Below are 18,252 nucleotides of genomic sequence, written 5' to 3'. Positions count from 1 at the left end.
TGGGCATGGGAGAATTTTTGGAGTCCAGAGTGTCACACACCTGGAAAATGCAGATGTGATTCACGGCACAGGCAGACGCCTGAAGCAAGGACAGACTCTCCCCGGCCTGGCCCCCGCCCGGGAGCACGCCCTGGTACCTGTGGTGTCCTGACTCAGGGTTTCCTGGCTGCTGCTGCTGTAGGAAGGCACGGGAGTGATGGACAGTGAGGCGGGGCAGGACAGCGGCGTGGCCAGGTCGGCCCTGCAGGTGAAGGACTGGTGGCAGACGGGGCTGCCCGCATCTCTGGAGAGGAGCAGAGGCAGGTCTGATGGAAGGGCGGGTCTGCCTCGCACGTATGGGTTTTTCCAGTGGGTGAGCCCGATGGCCACAGGCCCTGCAGCATCATAACCTGAGGGACAAGCATAGAACGTCAGTGACCGGAGCCTTTCCTGTGTTTGCTTACGTATTTACCAAAAGGCTGAGCTGCAACTCCAATCAAACTTGAAATAAGAATGCATGTGACGGGTGGGCCACGGTGGCTCAGCAGGTAAAGAACGCCTGCCTGCCAAGCCTGAGGACCCGGGTTTGATTCCTGGTGCCTGCCCATGTATAAAAAAAAAAAAGAATGCATGTGACTAACAAGCCCGCAGGCACCATCACACTTGGTGGGCCTTATTCACTCACTCACCTAATGCTGGGGAAGCCCATACTATGCGCTGGGTGCCCTGTCTTCACCCTAGAGGAAGTCATGGGCTGGTAAAGGAGGCACGGCCCATTCATAATAAAAGACAACCGGGGCAGTGTGACGGCGGCTCAGCAGGCAGAGTTCTCGCCTGCCATGCCAGAGACCCGGGTTTGATTCCCGGTGTCTGCCCATGCAAAAAAAAAAAAAAGACAACTCAAGGCCTACTGTGTGCTAGACACATTGCATAAGTGATCTCTAAACCTCACAGTAAACACACAAGGGGTATTACTCCTCCAGTTCCATACTTGAGGAAACTGGATCTCAAAGAAGTTAAATAATTTGCCAAAGGTCATGTAGTCAGTAAGTGCCGGAGGAGAATTTAAGTGCAGAGCTGTCTGACACCAGAGCCTAAATTACAGCTACCTATAGTGCAAAGCAAGATGAAAGAAATAGTTTAAAGTAGGATAGAAAATGAACCCCAGGAGCCCAGGGGAGAGGGGCCTTGTAGGTGGACGAACTAAATTAGGCGAAGGCACATGAACTTGGCCTTATGCAGAGGGGTTGCAACCTAGAGGCCAGAAGAAAGCTCTGCAGATGTGTTTTATTTAGGCCACACTCTGTAAAAACTTTGAAATAAAATTCAAATTAAAGTTGACAATAATACAATTCTGGAGAGTGCTTACAAAACAAAACAGCTTTCTGATTTGATTTTTATGGCTGTTTGGAATAGAAGGTGTCTAGACATACTTTTAGGTTTGAACACACTTTAGTAACCTTAACAATAAATATCATTTAAGTCAATTTTAGGAGTTCACAATTTTGATTTCTTTTTATAGGGGCCCACATTACTGGAGTTTGAGAAACCATGAGGTAGGACTTAAGAGAATGGGCTTTGGGATCAACAGACCTGGGTTGAAATCCTGGTACATGAACTTCTAGGCGGGCGGCAGAGAGTAAGTTTCCTCATCAGTAAATGGGGGAATAACAGTACCTGCCTCACAGGTTCTCATGGAACCAAATAAACTATGGAAAGGGCCAAAGGCAGCTGGCAGAAAATAAGTGCAATTAAATGGCAGCTGCAACCATCTTTATTACTTATATTTTTATCCCCTTCTTTCTAAGTCAGTGTCCAGCACTCAGGAATCTGAAATTTTGAAAGGAAGTGGAGGGGAGAAAAAGAATTCCACAAATGGAAAAATAATCAGGGTCACTCCCTTTAAATTTGACCAAAATAAAGCAGACTCAAGGTTGAGGAGTTGCTGAGAGGGAGCACTGGGTGAGCACGTGGCGTCCTGCCTGGGTGGGGGAGGGCCACGGTCCCTGAGCCCCCCACCCGCCCCCAGCCAGGAGGACATGGATGGAGCACGACGTGCCCCAAACGGTGAAACTCCACAGTTCTCCAGAGGCCACGTGCCGTGACAGGGAGACTATTTCTGAGCAGCCGGTAGTGGGGATGGCACATACACAATTTCCATTCATTGATGAATGCCTATGAATGGCGGCCCAAGCATCAGCTGCAGGAGATTAATACTGCATTAAGCAAGTGGAAGTTTACAAAATGAGAACGTGGTTCTCACTTATCCTGTTTCAATCACTCTGGTCATCATGAGGAGAAAGACTCACGTCGGCTTCGACACTGGTACAGCACGCTTTCCCGCCAAGAACGAGGGAACCTTAACCCGGAGCTTTCATGGGCAACAGTTCCTGGCTAGTATTTAATAACACATGGATTGGCTTTTATTGTAGGTATGTATGCATTACCTTATTCTTATGGCAAAAAACATATACATTTTCTATTTGCAGTTATGATATAAAACTTCTTTTTTAAAGTGATAATATGTATCTTTTCAAAAGTCACTTTTAATATTGTATGCATAATAGTAAAAGTGGTGCGTGAATGAAGGAGGTAAGGAATGGCTGGAAGCTGGGAAAGAGGTGACCTTAGTCCCTCTGGACACATGCCTTCTGCCCGATTCCATGCAAAAGCAGGAAGAACCCACAAGAGGGCACCCCAGGAAGGCGAGCCCAGGAGCAGCTGACTCTGAAAATAAATGCTAAAGCACTGACATGTTCTTCTCCCCTTCCCTGAAGCCCCGTCCCCTCCCTACCCTTCCAGGAAAGCCATGCATGTGGCGGAACATCCACAGCTTACCAATGGTGATCTGGCTGACGCAGCTGTAGTAGCTGCCCGTGGTCGCGGAGGAGAGGTTGTAACTCCCGCAGCTCGCCTCCTTGTCTGCTAAGAAAACACAGGGGGTTGTTAATCACGGCCTGGTGATTCCAGGGACACGATGAACGCAGGCGGCCTTTGGTAAATACCCAGCCCTGTGTGTCCCTGCCACGGGCAGTCCTGGGCTCACTCACTGGTCCACTCTTGGAGTCTTCATTGAGGGGGTGCAAAGGCCACTAGGACATTCCAATAAATGACACAGGCAGCCCCAGTCCACCCACCGCAGTCACAATGGGGAGGACAGGGCACTGGCAGGGTGGGGCAGGGCCAGATGAGAGCACCTGACCCAGGCTACAGGGTATCAGGAAAGGTTTCCTAGAGGAAATGACACTGAAACTAACACAACAGTGAGGACCACTGCCTGAGCAGGCAAGAGGAGGGAGAACTGGAGGTGGAGCTCCAGGCTAGGAGGTGTGCTGTCTGCAGGCCCAGCGAGCTCAGACGGCCTCAGCAGCTGCATGCAGTTGGAGTTAAGAGCGGGAGGCCACAGCGGACCACCCCACTCTCACAAGCCACGTTAACACGTTGAGGCTGGGAACGGAGAGAAGGATCACGTTTTCATTTCAGCACCTTGCAGCAGTCCGGAGAACAGACTGGAGGGGCCAGATGAGAGGCAGAAAGATCCTTTCTAAGGCAGGCGCAGAGACAAGATGGTGGCCAGAGCATGGGAGCGGCATGGAAGAGTGGAGACAGAGAAGCAGAGTCCGATCCCTTCAAGTACAAAGATAGAGCACTGCAAGGCACTGAATTCCTCCCTGTTACCAGCTAAAGCATGCTCGAGGCAGAGGAGGCAAAGTAAATGAACCTACACTGGCATAGCACCTCATGCCCCTTCACACACACACAGCCTCGTGCACAAGGCAGGGCAGGGTCAGGCTTCACCTCACAGGCGTGAGGCAGGAGAGAGCTCAAGCTGGATCGGAACTATTTCCAACTGTTTATGTTTTAAAATGATGCTAAAATGTTAAAATAAAAACATGTTGTCTTCTAGAAAAACTGCAGGTCAAGGTCAAGGAGTCATTATAATAACGGTTGCAAAACTGCCCTGAAGGAAGCATCACATGAAACTAGAAAAACATGGAAACCCTGATCTACATGGTGACTTACTGGGAAGGAAATAATTATTAAGCATTAGTCAAATGCGTCCACACAGAATGTTCTTTGGAGGGACAGCGGTGGCAGGTGCCTGAACTGGAGGTCACCTGCAGGGCTGGCCGTAGCCGCTCTTGGTCTGCAGGCAGCAGAAGGATCAGACAAAAGCAGCGGTGAGTCACAGGACAGAGCTGGAGGGTCCCAAACAGGGAGGAAAAGTGCTAAGAAAAACACAAAACTTTTTACTATTTTTAATGGGGGAAATAATTCTAGCAAGCATGTGTGCCAAAGACCTCCCTGGGGAACTTTCCAGAAACACGTCTGTCTCCTGAACAGTTAGGCAAGCCCCCAGGAGCTGAGCTTACCAGACTACGATGGGGTCACACATCTCCTATGCCACGGGCACCTCAAATCAGACCACGTGTTAGTAAACGTCTAACTTCCCGAGCTCAGCAGTGTTGGGCATAAGGTAGATGCTCAATAAACGTTCACTGGTTGAAAGGAATGAAAAAGGAAGGAAGGAAGTTAAAGAATCTGCAAACAAATGACCATTTCCCCTTCCTCTCAGTCATTAATTCAATAGAGATTTCTGTGATTAAAGAGAATGAGCTGGGAGTGAGAAACCCTGGGGTAAAAGCCCAACTTTGCTACACATAAACTATCTGAACTTGGTCAAATTGTCTACCGTACTTTTGCACTGCTTTCCTTACCTGAATACGGTGACCATAATGCCTATCATGTTTTTTGGAGAGGGAAATAGCTGGGATAAGGTTAAGAAAAACAGATCAGCTATACAAAATGCATGGTTAGCAAATAATTCAGTATATATTTGTGGAATCAGCTGATTCAACAGAATTCCGACCTAAAACATATCAAACTAACCATGCTAACGTTGTCACTCCTAATTCTTTTTAAACCCTTTACTAATGATATCCCCTTAAAAGATTCTGGAAGGAAGGACACCTTCAAGGGACAACGGAACTAGCAACAAGAATGCACACAAGAAAGAGCGAGGAGAGGGGAAAGAATTCCTCAGAGCAGCAGAGAGGAACCAGGGAGAAAAACATACTGAGGAACGAGCAGTCCACAATGCAGACATAATGCCTGGGTTAAGAATGAGTGTCTGGAGGAGGCTGCAAATAGATTGGAATGGTAAAATTACTCGAGTAAATTCAAATCTGAGTGGTAAAACCAGGGCAATAATTTTGGTGGTAAGACTCACAGAACAAAAGTACAAGAAGCCATGATAGTTACACGGCAAGGTGAGTGTGTGTGAGGAAAGGCATTTTCACTTACAGGAATTAAAAGAAAAATGCTAGATTTTATGGTAGGGCCTTGATACCCATTTCCTCCTCTAGGAACCAACTTCAGTTAAATGAAAAATCGGTCAATAGTGGAAAAACTTAAAACTATGAATGAGATTGGCAAACTTTGTGGGTTCTGAAGTCAAGCCACCTGGATTATTTCATCTGTATGTGGCTCTGTTCCTTGTCTGTAAAATGTAATAAAGGTATTTATATTGTAAGACTGTATAAACGTTAAATTACTTAATGTATAAAGAAGTCTTTATATAACTGTACTTAGCACATGGTAAGTGTTTAGTGGTAGCTATTATTTTTATTTTACATCTAAAAAGAACAAAGATATTCATAAATGGAATTCCACATATTAAAGAAAACAAATGAAGTAAAACTACACAAAATATCCCATAACACTGAAGAAAATATACAACCCAAAAATGACCCTTATAATTCTATTTATGAAATGAACAACAACAGGCAAAACTCAATTAGACTGTTTGTGGATACATATATGGACAGCAAATTTTTTAAAAAAAGAATAAATAATAATTACAGAAGTCAGCATCGTGGCTCCACGGTGGGGAGGGAGGGCTGTGAGCTGTGATGGGCTCGACCAGCCGGTGGTGGGGCCTGGGAGAGTCGGTGGTGCTGGAGAGGTTTTCTTTCTTCACCTAGCTCACATAATGTCCGTTTTATAATTATTTGTTAAATGATACATTTCCCTTGCTCACTGTCTGTATGTTTTAGCTCACAATCACTTTTTTAAAGAAATAAAGAGGGATCAAATACACAGCAGGGCAAACCAGGAATGCGGTTCTGCAAAAATGTCTAAGTGAAAGAGACACGTGTAAGCGGACATCACAAGTCATCCAGAGCTGCTCTTCGCCGAGCACCAGGAGACACACTCACTGATGGTGTGCAACCGTCGCTTCATGTAAGCTCCACAGGAGGGCAGCTTCCCGTCACCACTGCCTTGGGGGGCTCTCCGGATCCAGGCCCCGTCTTTGACAGGCCCCCTGGCATGCTGGGCCCCAGGGCTCCAGTAAGGGGCAGGATGGCCAGCGTCTCAGGGGCGCCATGCCGGAGGCCCTCTTAGCAGACAGGTGTGAACAAAATTAACACCCATTTTATCTGTCTCAGATTATTTGGAGTTGATTCATGTAACAGTGTGATTGTGAAACAGAAGTGTTCTAGTTTGCTAGCTGCCGGAATGCAATATACCAGAAACGGAATGGTTTTTAAAAGGGGGAATTTAATGAGTTGCTAGTTTACAGTTCTAAGGCTGAGAAAATGTCCCAATTAAACTAAGTCTATAGAAATGTCCAATTTAAGGCATCCATCCAGGGTAAGATACCTTGGTTCAAGAAGGCCGATGAAGTTCAGGGTCTCTCTCTCAAATGAGAAGGTACCTGGAGAACACAGTCAGGGCTTCTCTCTCAGCTGGAAGGGCACATGGCAAACACAGCGACATCTGCTAGCTTTCTCTCCTGGCTTCCTGTTTCATGAAGCTCCCCGGGAGGCATTTTCCTTCTTCATCTCCAGAGGTCACTGGCTGGTGGACTCTGCTTCTCATGGCTACATCATTCTGCTCTCTCTGAATCTCTCATTCTCCAAAATGTTTCCTCTTTTATAGGACTCCAATAAACCAATCAAGACCCACCCAAATGGGTGGAGACATGTCATCCCCTAATCCAGTTTAACAACCACTCTTGACTAAATCACATCATCCAGGGAGATGATCTGATTACAGTTTCAAACATACAGTATTGAATAGAGATTATTCTACCTTTATGAAATGGGATTTTGATTAAAACATGGCTTTTCTTAGGGGGCATACCTCCTTTCAAACCAGCACAGAAGAAAGGCCGATGTCCTAACGCTCACCCTACCCGCCCCAACCACAGCAGAAAGGACAGCCCCTCCCCTCCTCACCTTCCTGCTAACGGGACACTGCCTCCTAATCCCACCTCAGGCGACCTCGGCTGAAGGCTAGCCGAACCTCTGCTAGTCCGGCTCAAAAAGGCAGCGCATGTACAGGAAGTTCAGGAGCTTTCTGAAGAAAGCCAGCTGCTCGGCCTCAGTGCCTAGGACACATTCGCATCTATCAACCTCAAGCTTACTGGACTTAAAAAAAAGAAAAAGAATCAAAATGGGCTAAAATGCAGCAATATAAAGTGTAAATGAAGCTGTGGAACAATTTTAACTCTCAGACACTGCTCAAAACTGTGGAATCAGCTGAATCAACAAAAAGGCAGACCTTTTAAAGCATTGCAAACTACTCTACCACTCTAACTATGTTTAAACCCTTCACTCACAATATGTCCTTAAAAGATTTTGGAAGGAAGAATACTTTCAAGGGACAAAAACATCTTTATTTATTTATCTGCAAACACTCTGTACTGACCAAGCAAAAACTCTCCGCCCCATGCCCTGGCAACTTCTAATTTACTTTGTCTGCAAATTTGCTATTTCCAGAGAGCTCATATAAATGGCATCATACAATGCTTGTCTTTATGTTCCTCGCTTATCTCACCTGGCATAATGTTTTCAAGGTTCATCAGACTGTAGCATGTCTCAGAACTTCATTCCTTCTCATGGCCAAATAATATTCCACTGTGTATATGTACCATATTTTGTTTATTCATTCATGGGGTTTTTTTTTCCATCTTTTGGCTATTGTAAATAATTCTTCTATGAACATTGGAATACAAGTATCTGTTTGACACCCTGTTTTCACTTCCTTTGGATATATACCCAGGAGTAGAATTGCTGGGTCATATGGTAATTCTATATTTAACTTTTTGAAGAACCACCACATTGCTTTTCTTAGGGTTACAGTATTTTACATTCTCACCAACAATGCACTAGAGTTCCAACTTCTCCACATCCTCACCGACACTTCTTACTTTCCTTTTTATTTTATTTTAATGATAGTCATCCTTGTGAGTTTTAAGTGGTATCTCACTGCTGTTTTGATTTGCATTTCCCTAATGGCTAATGATGCGGAATATCTTTTCATATTTATACTTGTCATTTGTAAATCCTCTTTGGAAAAATGCCTGTTCACATTCTTTGCCCATTTTTTACATTGGGTAGTATATCTCCTTGCTGTTGCATTGTAAAATTTCCTTATATATTCTGTATATTAAGCCCTTATCTGCTAAAAGGTTTACAAATATTTCCTTCTGTAAGTTGTCTTTATATAACTTCTATAAGTTGTCTTTTCACTTTCTTAATAATGTCCTTTGATGCATAAAAGTTTTTAACTTTATGTAGTTGAATGCATCTGTTTTTCCTGTTGTTTCATATGCTTTTGATATCATATCTAAAAATATTTGCTGAATACCAGATCATGAATATTTGCCCCCTGTCATCTTCTAAGAGTTTTACAGTTTTATAGAAGATCCATTTTGAATTAATTTTTGTATATGGTGTGAGGTAGGGGTCCAACTTCATTCTCTTGCATGTGAATATATAATTTTCCCAAAACCATTTAAAGAGACTATTCTTTCCCTACTGTGTGTACTTGGCACCTTGTTGAAAATCAATTGGCCATATATGTGTGGGTCTATTTCTACTTTCAATTCTAGTCAGTTGATCTATTTTCTGTCCTTATACCAGTACCAGACTGTTTTGATTACTGTAGCTTTGTAATAAGCTTTGAATTGAGAAGTTTGAGTACTCCAACTCTGTTCTTTTACAAAAATGTTTTTGCTATTTTGGGGCCCTTACGATTCCCTGTGAATTTCTGTTTCTGAACAAAAAAAGTTTTGTAATCTTGATAGGGACTGCATTGACCCTGCAGATTGCTTTGAGTAGCAATGATATCATAAGAATGCTAAGTCTTCTGCATCCATGAACATAGGATGTCTTGCCCTATCTTTAGGTCTTCTTTAATTCTTTCAGCACTTTAGTTTTCAGTGTACAAGTCTTTCACATCCTTAGTTAAACTTATTCTTAGATAGTTTATTCTTTTAGATGCTATTATAAATGTAATACCAGTACCAAAGCTCTTTTGACCACTGCAGCTTTGTAATATGCTTTAAAGTCAGGAAGACTGTGTGCCTTTTTTTTTTGCATTGTGAGTCATTTAGTCAGATCATTCAGGCCATTACTTTTCTTGTGTGTGTGTGTGTGTTTTACTGCAGACTTTTATTGAAGTATATCCCACATTCAGAAAGGTGTACAGCTCATGGAGTTTGCAGAAAGTGAGCCCACCTATGTGTCCAGCATCCAAGTCAATAAACAGAAAATGATAGAAGCACAGAGGCAGTACATCTTCTCCCAGTCCCTACTCCTGAAGAAGGGGAACTACTTTTCTGAATTTTAATACTTTAAATAAATCTTGACTGCTTTTGAACTTACTACCAATGGAATCATACGGTATGCATTCTTTTATATCTGCCTGCTTTCCTTCAACATTATTTTTATAATACTCAACCATGTTTTTCATATAGGCATAATTTGTTCACCCAGGTTGCTGTCAGCACTATAGAACTCTATGGTATAAGTGAACATTGGGTGCATTCTAGGCTGTTACAAGTGGTGCTGCTGTGAAATTCTACACGTCTTTTGGTTCACTTATGTATGACTTTCTATTGGGTATACACCAAGGGGCAGAGTTGCTGGGGTTTAGGGAATATGTACATTCAGTTTCTAACCACTAGCAATGAACACCCAAAGAAGGAGCTAAGTTGACAGTTCAGAAATAGGTCATCATATGTGAGGCCAATAGATATTTTTCGAAGTTGCAAAGTCCACTCAACTTGAACAGAATAGTCTCTTCAACAGATGATGCTGGGAGAACTGGATATCTATATACAAAAGAATGAAAGAGAGCCCATATGTCACAACTTATACAAAAATTAATTCAAAATGGATCAAAGACCATATTAGAACCAGGACCATAAAACTCCTAGAAGAAAATATTGGGAAGCATCTTCAAATCTTGTGGTAGGCAATGGTCTCTTAAACTTTACACCTAAAGCACAACAATGAAGAAAAAAATAGATAAAGGACCTCTTCAAAATGAAAAACTTTTGTCCTTCAAAGGACTTTGTCAAGAAAGTGAAAATACAACCTACGCAATAGAAGAAAATATTTGGAAACCACATTTCCAACATGGGTTTAATATCCAAAATATATAAAGAAATCCTACAACTCCACAATAGAAAGTCAACAACCCAATTTAAAAAATGAACAAAAGACCTGAATAGACATTTTTCCAAAGAGGAAATACAAACGGCTAGAAAGCACATGAAAAGATGTTCAACATCACTAGCTATTAGAGAAATGCAAATCAAAACCACAATGAGGTTTCAGTTCACATCTACAAGAATGGCCACTATTAAAAACACAGAAAACAGCAAGTGTTGGAGAGAATGTGGAGAAATAGGAACACTTATTCACTGCAGGTGGGAATGTAAAATGGTGCAACTGCTGTGGAAGACAGTTTGGTGATTCCTTAGGAAGCTAAGTATAGACCTGCCATATGATCTGGCAATCCCACTGCTAGCTGTATTCCCAGAAGAACTGACAGCAGGGGCACAAGCAGATATTTACACACTGATGCTCATAGCAGCATTATTCACAATTGCCAAAAAATGGAAGCAATCTAAGTGCCATCAACCAATGATTGGATGAACAAAATGTGGTCTATACAGACGATGGCATATTACTCAGCAGTAAGAAGGAATGAAGCTGACAACATGGATAACCCTTGAAGACATCACGTTGAGTGAAACAAGTCAGACACAAAAGGACATATATTGTGTGATCTCACTGATATGAACTAATTAGAATAAGCAAACTCATAGAGTTAGAACTAGAATGCAGGTTACCAGGGGGTAGAATGGGGGTAGAGAATGAGGAGGATTTGTGCAGAATTTCTATTCAGCCTGATTGTAAATGTTTGGAAATGGACAGTGATGATGGTAGCACATTATTGTAACTAACAGCACTGAATTACGTTTGTGAATGGGGTTGGAAAGGGAAGTTTTGCATCAAATATGTTACTAGATGGCAAGTTAAAAGATAAAGCATGGGATTGTGACACATCCCTGTGGTGGACCATGGATTGCGGTTAACAGCACAAATGTTATTACAAGGTGTTATCAATATGATGCTATATGAGAAAAATATACCTAACATAAACTATGGACTATAGTTAACAATTATACTTTAATATCTTTGAGCAATTCTAAGGAAGGTACCACACTGATGCAAAGTGTTAACAATATGGGAGTATATGGGAATGTTGTACTTTTTATATGACTTTCCTGTAAACTTACAACTTCTCTAATTAAAAAAAACAATAATATTTTAAGAACACTATGCTAAGTGAAAGAAATCAGAAACAAAGAACAACATATTATATGATTCTATTTATATAAAATGTAACTATAAATGGGTTTATAGAGGCAATTGGATTAGCGGTTACGTAGGACTGGGGAAGGACAGAGGGGATGAAGGGTGACTGCTAAGGGGTTGAGGTATTTCTTTCTGCGGTAAGGAAAATGGTCTAAAATTGACTGTGGTGATGAATGCACAATTCTGATTGTACTAAAAGCCACTGAGTGTACACTTTGGATGGACTGTATAGTATGTGAATAAAACTGCTTTTTAAAAAGAACAATTACAAAATATAAACAATTTTGCATAAATAAAAATGGGGAGAGTTTAACAACAGACCTTCCCTAAAAGAAATTCTGGGGAATCTACTCTAGGAAGAAAGAAATTAATCCTAGAAAGAACGTCTAAGATACAATAAGGACTAGTGAGAACAGAAATTGGTAAATGTTGTAGGCAAATAATTTTCATATTACAGAATCATTATTATGTGAGATTTTTAAAAATAATAGGCCTGAAATACAAAATAATATGTAACTCAGGCACTGGGTGCTCAAAGTTAAAGGATATGGAGAACCTTTTTAGGAGAGAGGTTAACATACTAAATTTAAAGTTAGATTTTTAAAATATAAAAATATGTTTAGAACATCTTAAATATGATTTAAGTAAAAGTACGAGGGAAATTATTAAAAAAACAGAAATAGACTAAATTTTCAAACCAGTTTGTTAGGGGAGGGGAGATAGTAGAGAAGAGAAAGAGAGGGGATTTAGGGAAAAGCTTAAGTCTTGAGAAAGGAAATAAATGAGCAAAATAAGCATAGGAGAAAAAGACAAAGAGAAACCCAAAATAAAACGGTACAAATAAATTCAAATATGTCAATAATAACAAAACATGTAAAGGGTCTAAATTTGCTATTTCAAAAGAGACTGTGAGGGCAATGCAACGGTGGCTCAGAGGCAGAATTCTTGCCTGCCATGCCAAAGACCCAGGTTCAATTCTCCAGTGCCTGCCCATGAAAAAAAAAAAAAAAAAAAAAGAGAGAGAGATTGCAAGAAGGCTTTCTACAAAAAATCCAATTACATCTAGTTTACAAGGGAAATATTTAAAATGTATGGACATGGAAATACTGAAAGTAAAAGAAAAAGATATAGTAAGCAAATACTAAGCAAAATAAAGGTAGGACAACTATGTCATTTCCAGATGACAAAGACTTGAAGACAAAAATCATTTTTAAGAGGGTCAATAATAATGATAAATGTTCAGGGTTCAATTCTCCAGGAAGATATGTGTTAAAACTTGTATCCTCAAAATAAAATAGCCTTAAAATATATGAAGCAAAAATTAATAGTGCTACAGGGAGAAACTGACAAATCCACCAGTAGAGACAGGAATTTTAGCCTACTCAATTACTTGATGGTTGAACAAGCAAAATTTTAGTAAAAATGCAGAAAATTGTGAACAGCACAATTAATCTCAATTTAACAGACACAGATTAAACCCTGCACCTGTGAATTAGAAAATATATATTCTTTTCAAGCCCACATGAAGCTTTTACAAAACTTGGGTACATATTTACACCATACGTCAAGTCTCAACAATATGAAAAAAATGTCACTATCATCTCAGCCCTGATTTCTGATCTCAGTCTATGGTGATAGAATTCAGAGCAGTGCTCCATTTTAGAGGAAAAGGTAACACCTGAGAGGGCCACCAAAAAGGGCTTCTGGTATGCAGGTGAGAGGGCCACCAAAAAGGGCTTCTGGTATGCAGGTTTCATTCAATTTCTTGATGCATTGTGGTGGCTACACGATACACCCTGTTGTACGCTTACAATCTATGCACTTTTATATATTTTTTTATATATTATATTATATATATATATCATCAATAAAAACGCGTATTTAAATGTTGCGCTACCAGCCACGTAAAAGAGAATGCATGACAGATTCATATCAAGGAAAACACATACAAACATTTTAATTAAAAGAATTAAACCACAGGTCTAGTTCCTTTAACTAGAGCCACCCCATACAACAATTCACATGGAAAAAGAAAATCATGAGAACAGCTGCTGTTTAGCCTCTAAGGACTATTTCCTACAAGTGGGCTACTCAAACAGCAGCCCCTAGAGCAGTCCCCAGGGCACCTGGAAGCTCAGCAGAAAGGTGGACTTCAAGACCCATCCCTGACCTCCTGAATCTTTACCAAGATGCCCCAGTGACTCACGAGAAGCCGTTAGCCACAGCAAAACCCTGAGCCACTGTGCGAACCTCCCCCAGGACCTAGGGGTCAACCGAGGACATTTTAACCGAGGACCTATGAGCCGTCCTGCGGGAACCAGGAGAAGAGGTATAGGGAGCAACTCCAGTCAGGCCCTGCTCGAGTCCAGCAGCTCTTCCAAGTAAGGCACGCCCTGTATGAGGAAGGCCTTCAAAAATATATATATTTTTGAAGTTTAGCACATATACGATAAGAAGCCCAAATTCTAAGTGCATGACTCAATAAAACCTGTCACAAAGTGAACACACTGGTGTAACTATCATCCAGAAGAAAAGTCATTTTTAACTTAAGGAGCTAAGGCTGGGCAGCTCTCATTTCACCAGGACAGGTGGGTGTGGGTGACTCGGCTGAGCCTGGGGGGTGACAGCTCAGGGTCATGGGAACAGGCCAATTCCCAGAGCCTACCCGTTCCTTCGTACTGGGGGCAGCGGTGGGAGGTCAGGTCACTTGCTCCAGTCTCACAGCTGGAAAGCGGAAGCAGATCTCAGATGTCCCCCGCGAGTTTGGTCCAGTAAGAGAAGAGCATTTTGTCGGAGCAGTTGCTCATTTTATGCCACTCATTTCATTCTTCATTTGGGAAACTGTATTGTGTCTTGTAATTGTTTGATGACTGTGTATAAACTAGGAGGACCCAAAGCCCTGATTTGTGTTTTACTGGAATACAAATCAGCCGCAGCCAAGGAGGATAGAGGCTTAAGACACCAGAGTCCTGGGACTGAGGCACGGAGGCTGGAGCCCAAGGTGAAGCTCCCCCCCCCAAATCTAAAATCCATAAATCCTAGGCCAAAATCTCACCCCTAGGAAAGGACCAACCCATTCAAAAAAAAAGAAAAGTGGGTTTCATTAAGCCCTTATAAACACTACAATTCTGCTTATACACAGACAAGGGAAGCACAAGGAAAGGAAAGGACTGACCCATTCAAAAAAAAAAAAATGAAAAGTGGGTTTCATTAAGCCCTTATAAACACTACAATTCTGCTTATACACAGACAAGGTAAGTGCAAGAATTTACATAAGAACGATGCATAATTATTGGCCTTACAAAAAAAATTCACCACATGATTCCTTAAAATACCTACTCTGGGGCACTGGAAACACCAGTGAATTGACAAAATCTAAATCTAACTCTTTAGACCCACCTTTACCATGCAGAATGAGTTATAACTGCTTTCTTTATTCTGACTTTTAAAAATTCACATCAGCTGTTTTATAAAAGATTCCAGAGACCCTAGTAGCAAGAAAAAATACTGCGGCCCGTGTGTGTGTGTGTATACACATGCGTGCCTGTGTGTTCCTCAGAAACGCTGGTGTGGCGACTGGAAAACCAGTCACCACATGTGCTGTGTATCTTACAGGCATCCAGAAAAGTTCATATTCAAAAAGCTGCTGATCCTGGCTGGGTAACTCTATCTCATCACCCCGGCTTCCTCCTTTATATCGCATCCCCTGGAAAACTGCGTGCCTACCTTGTGGGCTGGCCCAGGTAGGATGGGCGGGGTCCCTAAGCAGTCAAAGGGCAGGTGTGCATGTTGACTCAGCAGAGCTTTTCCTATAAAATGGATCTCTTTATTACTACAATAAGAGCATCAGTGCATCATAGTGTTATGCACTAAACTGCCATAGGGATTTCCAGATTTTCATTAAAATTTTGCACTTACTCTCCTGTGATCTTTTTTTTTTTAAACAGATCAAAAAATATGGTTTATTTACACCATATACAAGAATGGCCTAAAATCCAGATAATTTAATATAAGTTATTGCGTTACCAATGTGTTCTCATTGGATTTCTCAACTATCAAGCTTAAATTTCCCTTGAAAATGTCATTTCTCAAACTTGGGTGTGGCTCTGAGATTTCTAATGTGCAGGTGAGAAGCAGGCACGTCTCCTGTGACCTCTGCAGTTGCACTAGGACAAAAGCACTGGGGATGGCATCAGGACACGATGCCCGGGGTGGCACCAGGACAAAAGCACTGGGGATGGCACCAGGACACGATGCCCGGGGCGGCACCAGGACATGATGCCCGGGGTGGCACCAGGACACGATGCCCGGGGTGGCACCAGGACAAAAGCACTGGGGATGGCACCAGGACACGATGCCCGGGGCGGCACCAGGACAAAAGCACTGGGGATGGCACCAGGACACGATGCCGGGGGCGGCACCAGGACAAAAGCACTGGGGATGGCACCAGGACACGATGCTGGGGGCGGCACCAGGACAAAAGCACTGGGGATGGCACCAGGACACGATGCCCGGGGCGGCACCAGGACAAAAGCACTGGGGATGGCACCAGGACACAATGCCGGGGGTGGCACTGGTAACAGCGGCACAAGCACCTCTCGTGTGCCACAATTCCAAGGCCCAGTAAGTTACATTTTCTCTTCCTCTTATGAGCCAAGTCTCAGACAAATTATTTTCTTTTTAAAAAAACTTTTACACAAATGATAACAAAACAATATCGCCCAAACAGAAATATTTCTATTAGTTAATGTTATTTATAGAACTGTGCAGTTCTATATTGTATTGGGAGAGCACTTCTAAAAGCAGAATTCACACTGCTGTAGACTAGCATGCTCTAAATAACCCCCTCGATATGGGCGGACCGGCTGCAATGAAACCTTGAGACATTGCAAGACCAGCAGAGCCTCAAGTCTGCCCCTGCTTAGCCTCCAGCTCCTGCTGGCCTGCCAGCCCCTGGGGCACCCACCCCCGCAGCCCAGGCTCTGTCCCACCTCTCACAGGCTGGTCCCTGTGCCCATCCCAGACACCCTCCGGTACCCAGCAGAGACGCCCCCTCTCCAGGCTCCCCTGAGCCCCAGCACTCCACTCACTCCTCGGTCCCAGCTCCCAGCTTCTGGGGTCCAGGGTGATGTGCTGCCTGCCCCCCAGCCCTGAGCCAGGCCCACACAGCAGATGCCTCCGGAAGGCGCCTCCCGGAGCCTCCCTTGAGCTTTCCAATGCTTTCCCCACCCTGCCTGCACTTGAGGCCCAGCTCCTGGCAGCGTCCTCAGCTTCCCCTGACCCCCTCTCCCAAACTCTCATTAGGGAGCGCCTCGCCTGGCCTTTCTCCCCTCCGCCACCAGCTCAGTCCGTGCTGAGAAATTCTGTGCCCGTGTGTTTTCAGAAGGTAAAGATCCACGCCTTATGACTACAACGCAGGGCTCGCGGAGACAGACCCTGCTGTTTGTCCTGACGCCCAGGCGCTCCCACAGTGCGTGGCACACGGCGCGCGCAGAGCACGGACCGCGGGTCCGCGGGGGCAGCGTCCCGGGTCTGCGGGCTGCGTCCTCAGGAGCGCTCTCTTCCAGAAAACTCCACGTCGCTGTTACAAACAGCATAACGTTTTCAAGCAAAGAATGAAAACACTCCTTCAGGATCCAAACAAAACTTTTATTTAACTTATAAAGAAAGCATAAAAATGGGAAGGGCTGAAGGTCAAAGAAGAATCTGCACAGGCTTTGCTACTTAATCAGATGGATCCTTTTGATGTTGGCCATGAGTGTCCGGGATGGCATAGTAACAAGCATGCCAGCTCAAAAACAAGAGACGCCATCAAATAGCTCCTGCGATTTAACTGGTGGCTAAAGTCAGTTAGCCACTTTTGCACTGTTGTTTTGTTCCTCTTTTCTGAAGGTTAAAGTTATTTTGATTGTTATTTGCAATAAGAATATAGGGGTTTTAAAATATATATATGGTGTGCTGCCCCTGCTATAATCCATTCGGCCCTTCAGTCAATTAGATAGTCAAGAATTGACCACCTACTGTGTGCTGTGCTGCTGGAACTCAGAGATAAAAGATACATTCCCGCCCTCTGATTTTACAACCCACGGGAGGGAGTACTGATGCCTGAGCATTGTTAGGGAGAGGACTGCTATGAGAGGGAGCCAGGTGGATGGAGAGGGCAGGGAAAGCTTCAGGACAAGGGTGAAGAGGAGTGGACCCCATAAAGGAAGAGGAGATACATTTTCCAGCAGGTGCCAAGGTCCAGAGCCCCAGAAAGCATGGGCTGCTCCTGCTAATCATCCCCCACTCCTCCTAACAGCGGGGCGGGGGGCAGGGTGCTGCAGCAGAGGGCAGCAGAGAGGATGGTGGTAGCTCCTGGAGGTCCTGGTTTGCCAAGCTAGAAAGTTAAACTTTGACCAGCAGCCAGAGGGGAGCCACTGCGGAGTTTCAAGTTAGGGCATTACAGAATAGGAAGCAACTGCAATCAGATGGGGCAGGATTAGAGGCAGGCAAGCCAGCTAGGAGACCACTCCTGCGGTCAGGAGGCATAAAGACGGTGACCTGAGAGCAGTGGGTAGGGAGAGGAGAAAACTGGGTTGAGAGATGTCAAGGA

At 43.5% G+C, this 18,252-nt stretch overlaps 1 protein-coding gene across 1 annotated transcript in view; it reads right to left on the bottom strand.

Annotated features, from left to right (window-relative positions):
• The window catches only part of ANO4 (anoctamin 4), a 445,798-nt gene extending 428,544 nt beyond the window's left edge, over window positions 1-17,254 (bottom strand). The window contains exons 1-5 of the mRNA XM_077168293.1: window positions 17,127-17,254; window positions 15,927-16,193; window positions 14,323-14,381; window positions 2,818-2,904; window positions 138-389 (exon numbers count right to left, since the gene is read on the bottom strand). Coding sequence (XP_077024408.1) covers window positions 138-389; window positions 2,818-2,904; window positions 14,323-14,381; window positions 15,927-16,193; window positions 17,127-17,254 — 793 coding nt within the window. The remainder of the gene's footprint in view (window positions 1-137; window positions 390-2,817; window positions 2,905-14,322; window positions 14,382-15,926; window positions 16,194-17,126) is intronic.
• Window positions 17,255-18,252: the final 998 nt, after the last annotated feature.

The sequence above is a fragment of the Tamandua tetradactyla genome, chromosome 7 (genome assembly GCF_023851605.1).
Source record: "Tamandua tetradactyla isolate mTamTet1 chromosome 7, mTamTet1.pri, whole genome shotgun sequence".
Taxonomy (NCBI): Eukaryota; Metazoa; Chordata; class Mammalia; order Pilosa; family Myrmecophagidae; genus Tamandua; species Tamandua tetradactyla.
This window is presented reverse-complemented; position numbering and strand designations above follow the sequence as displayed.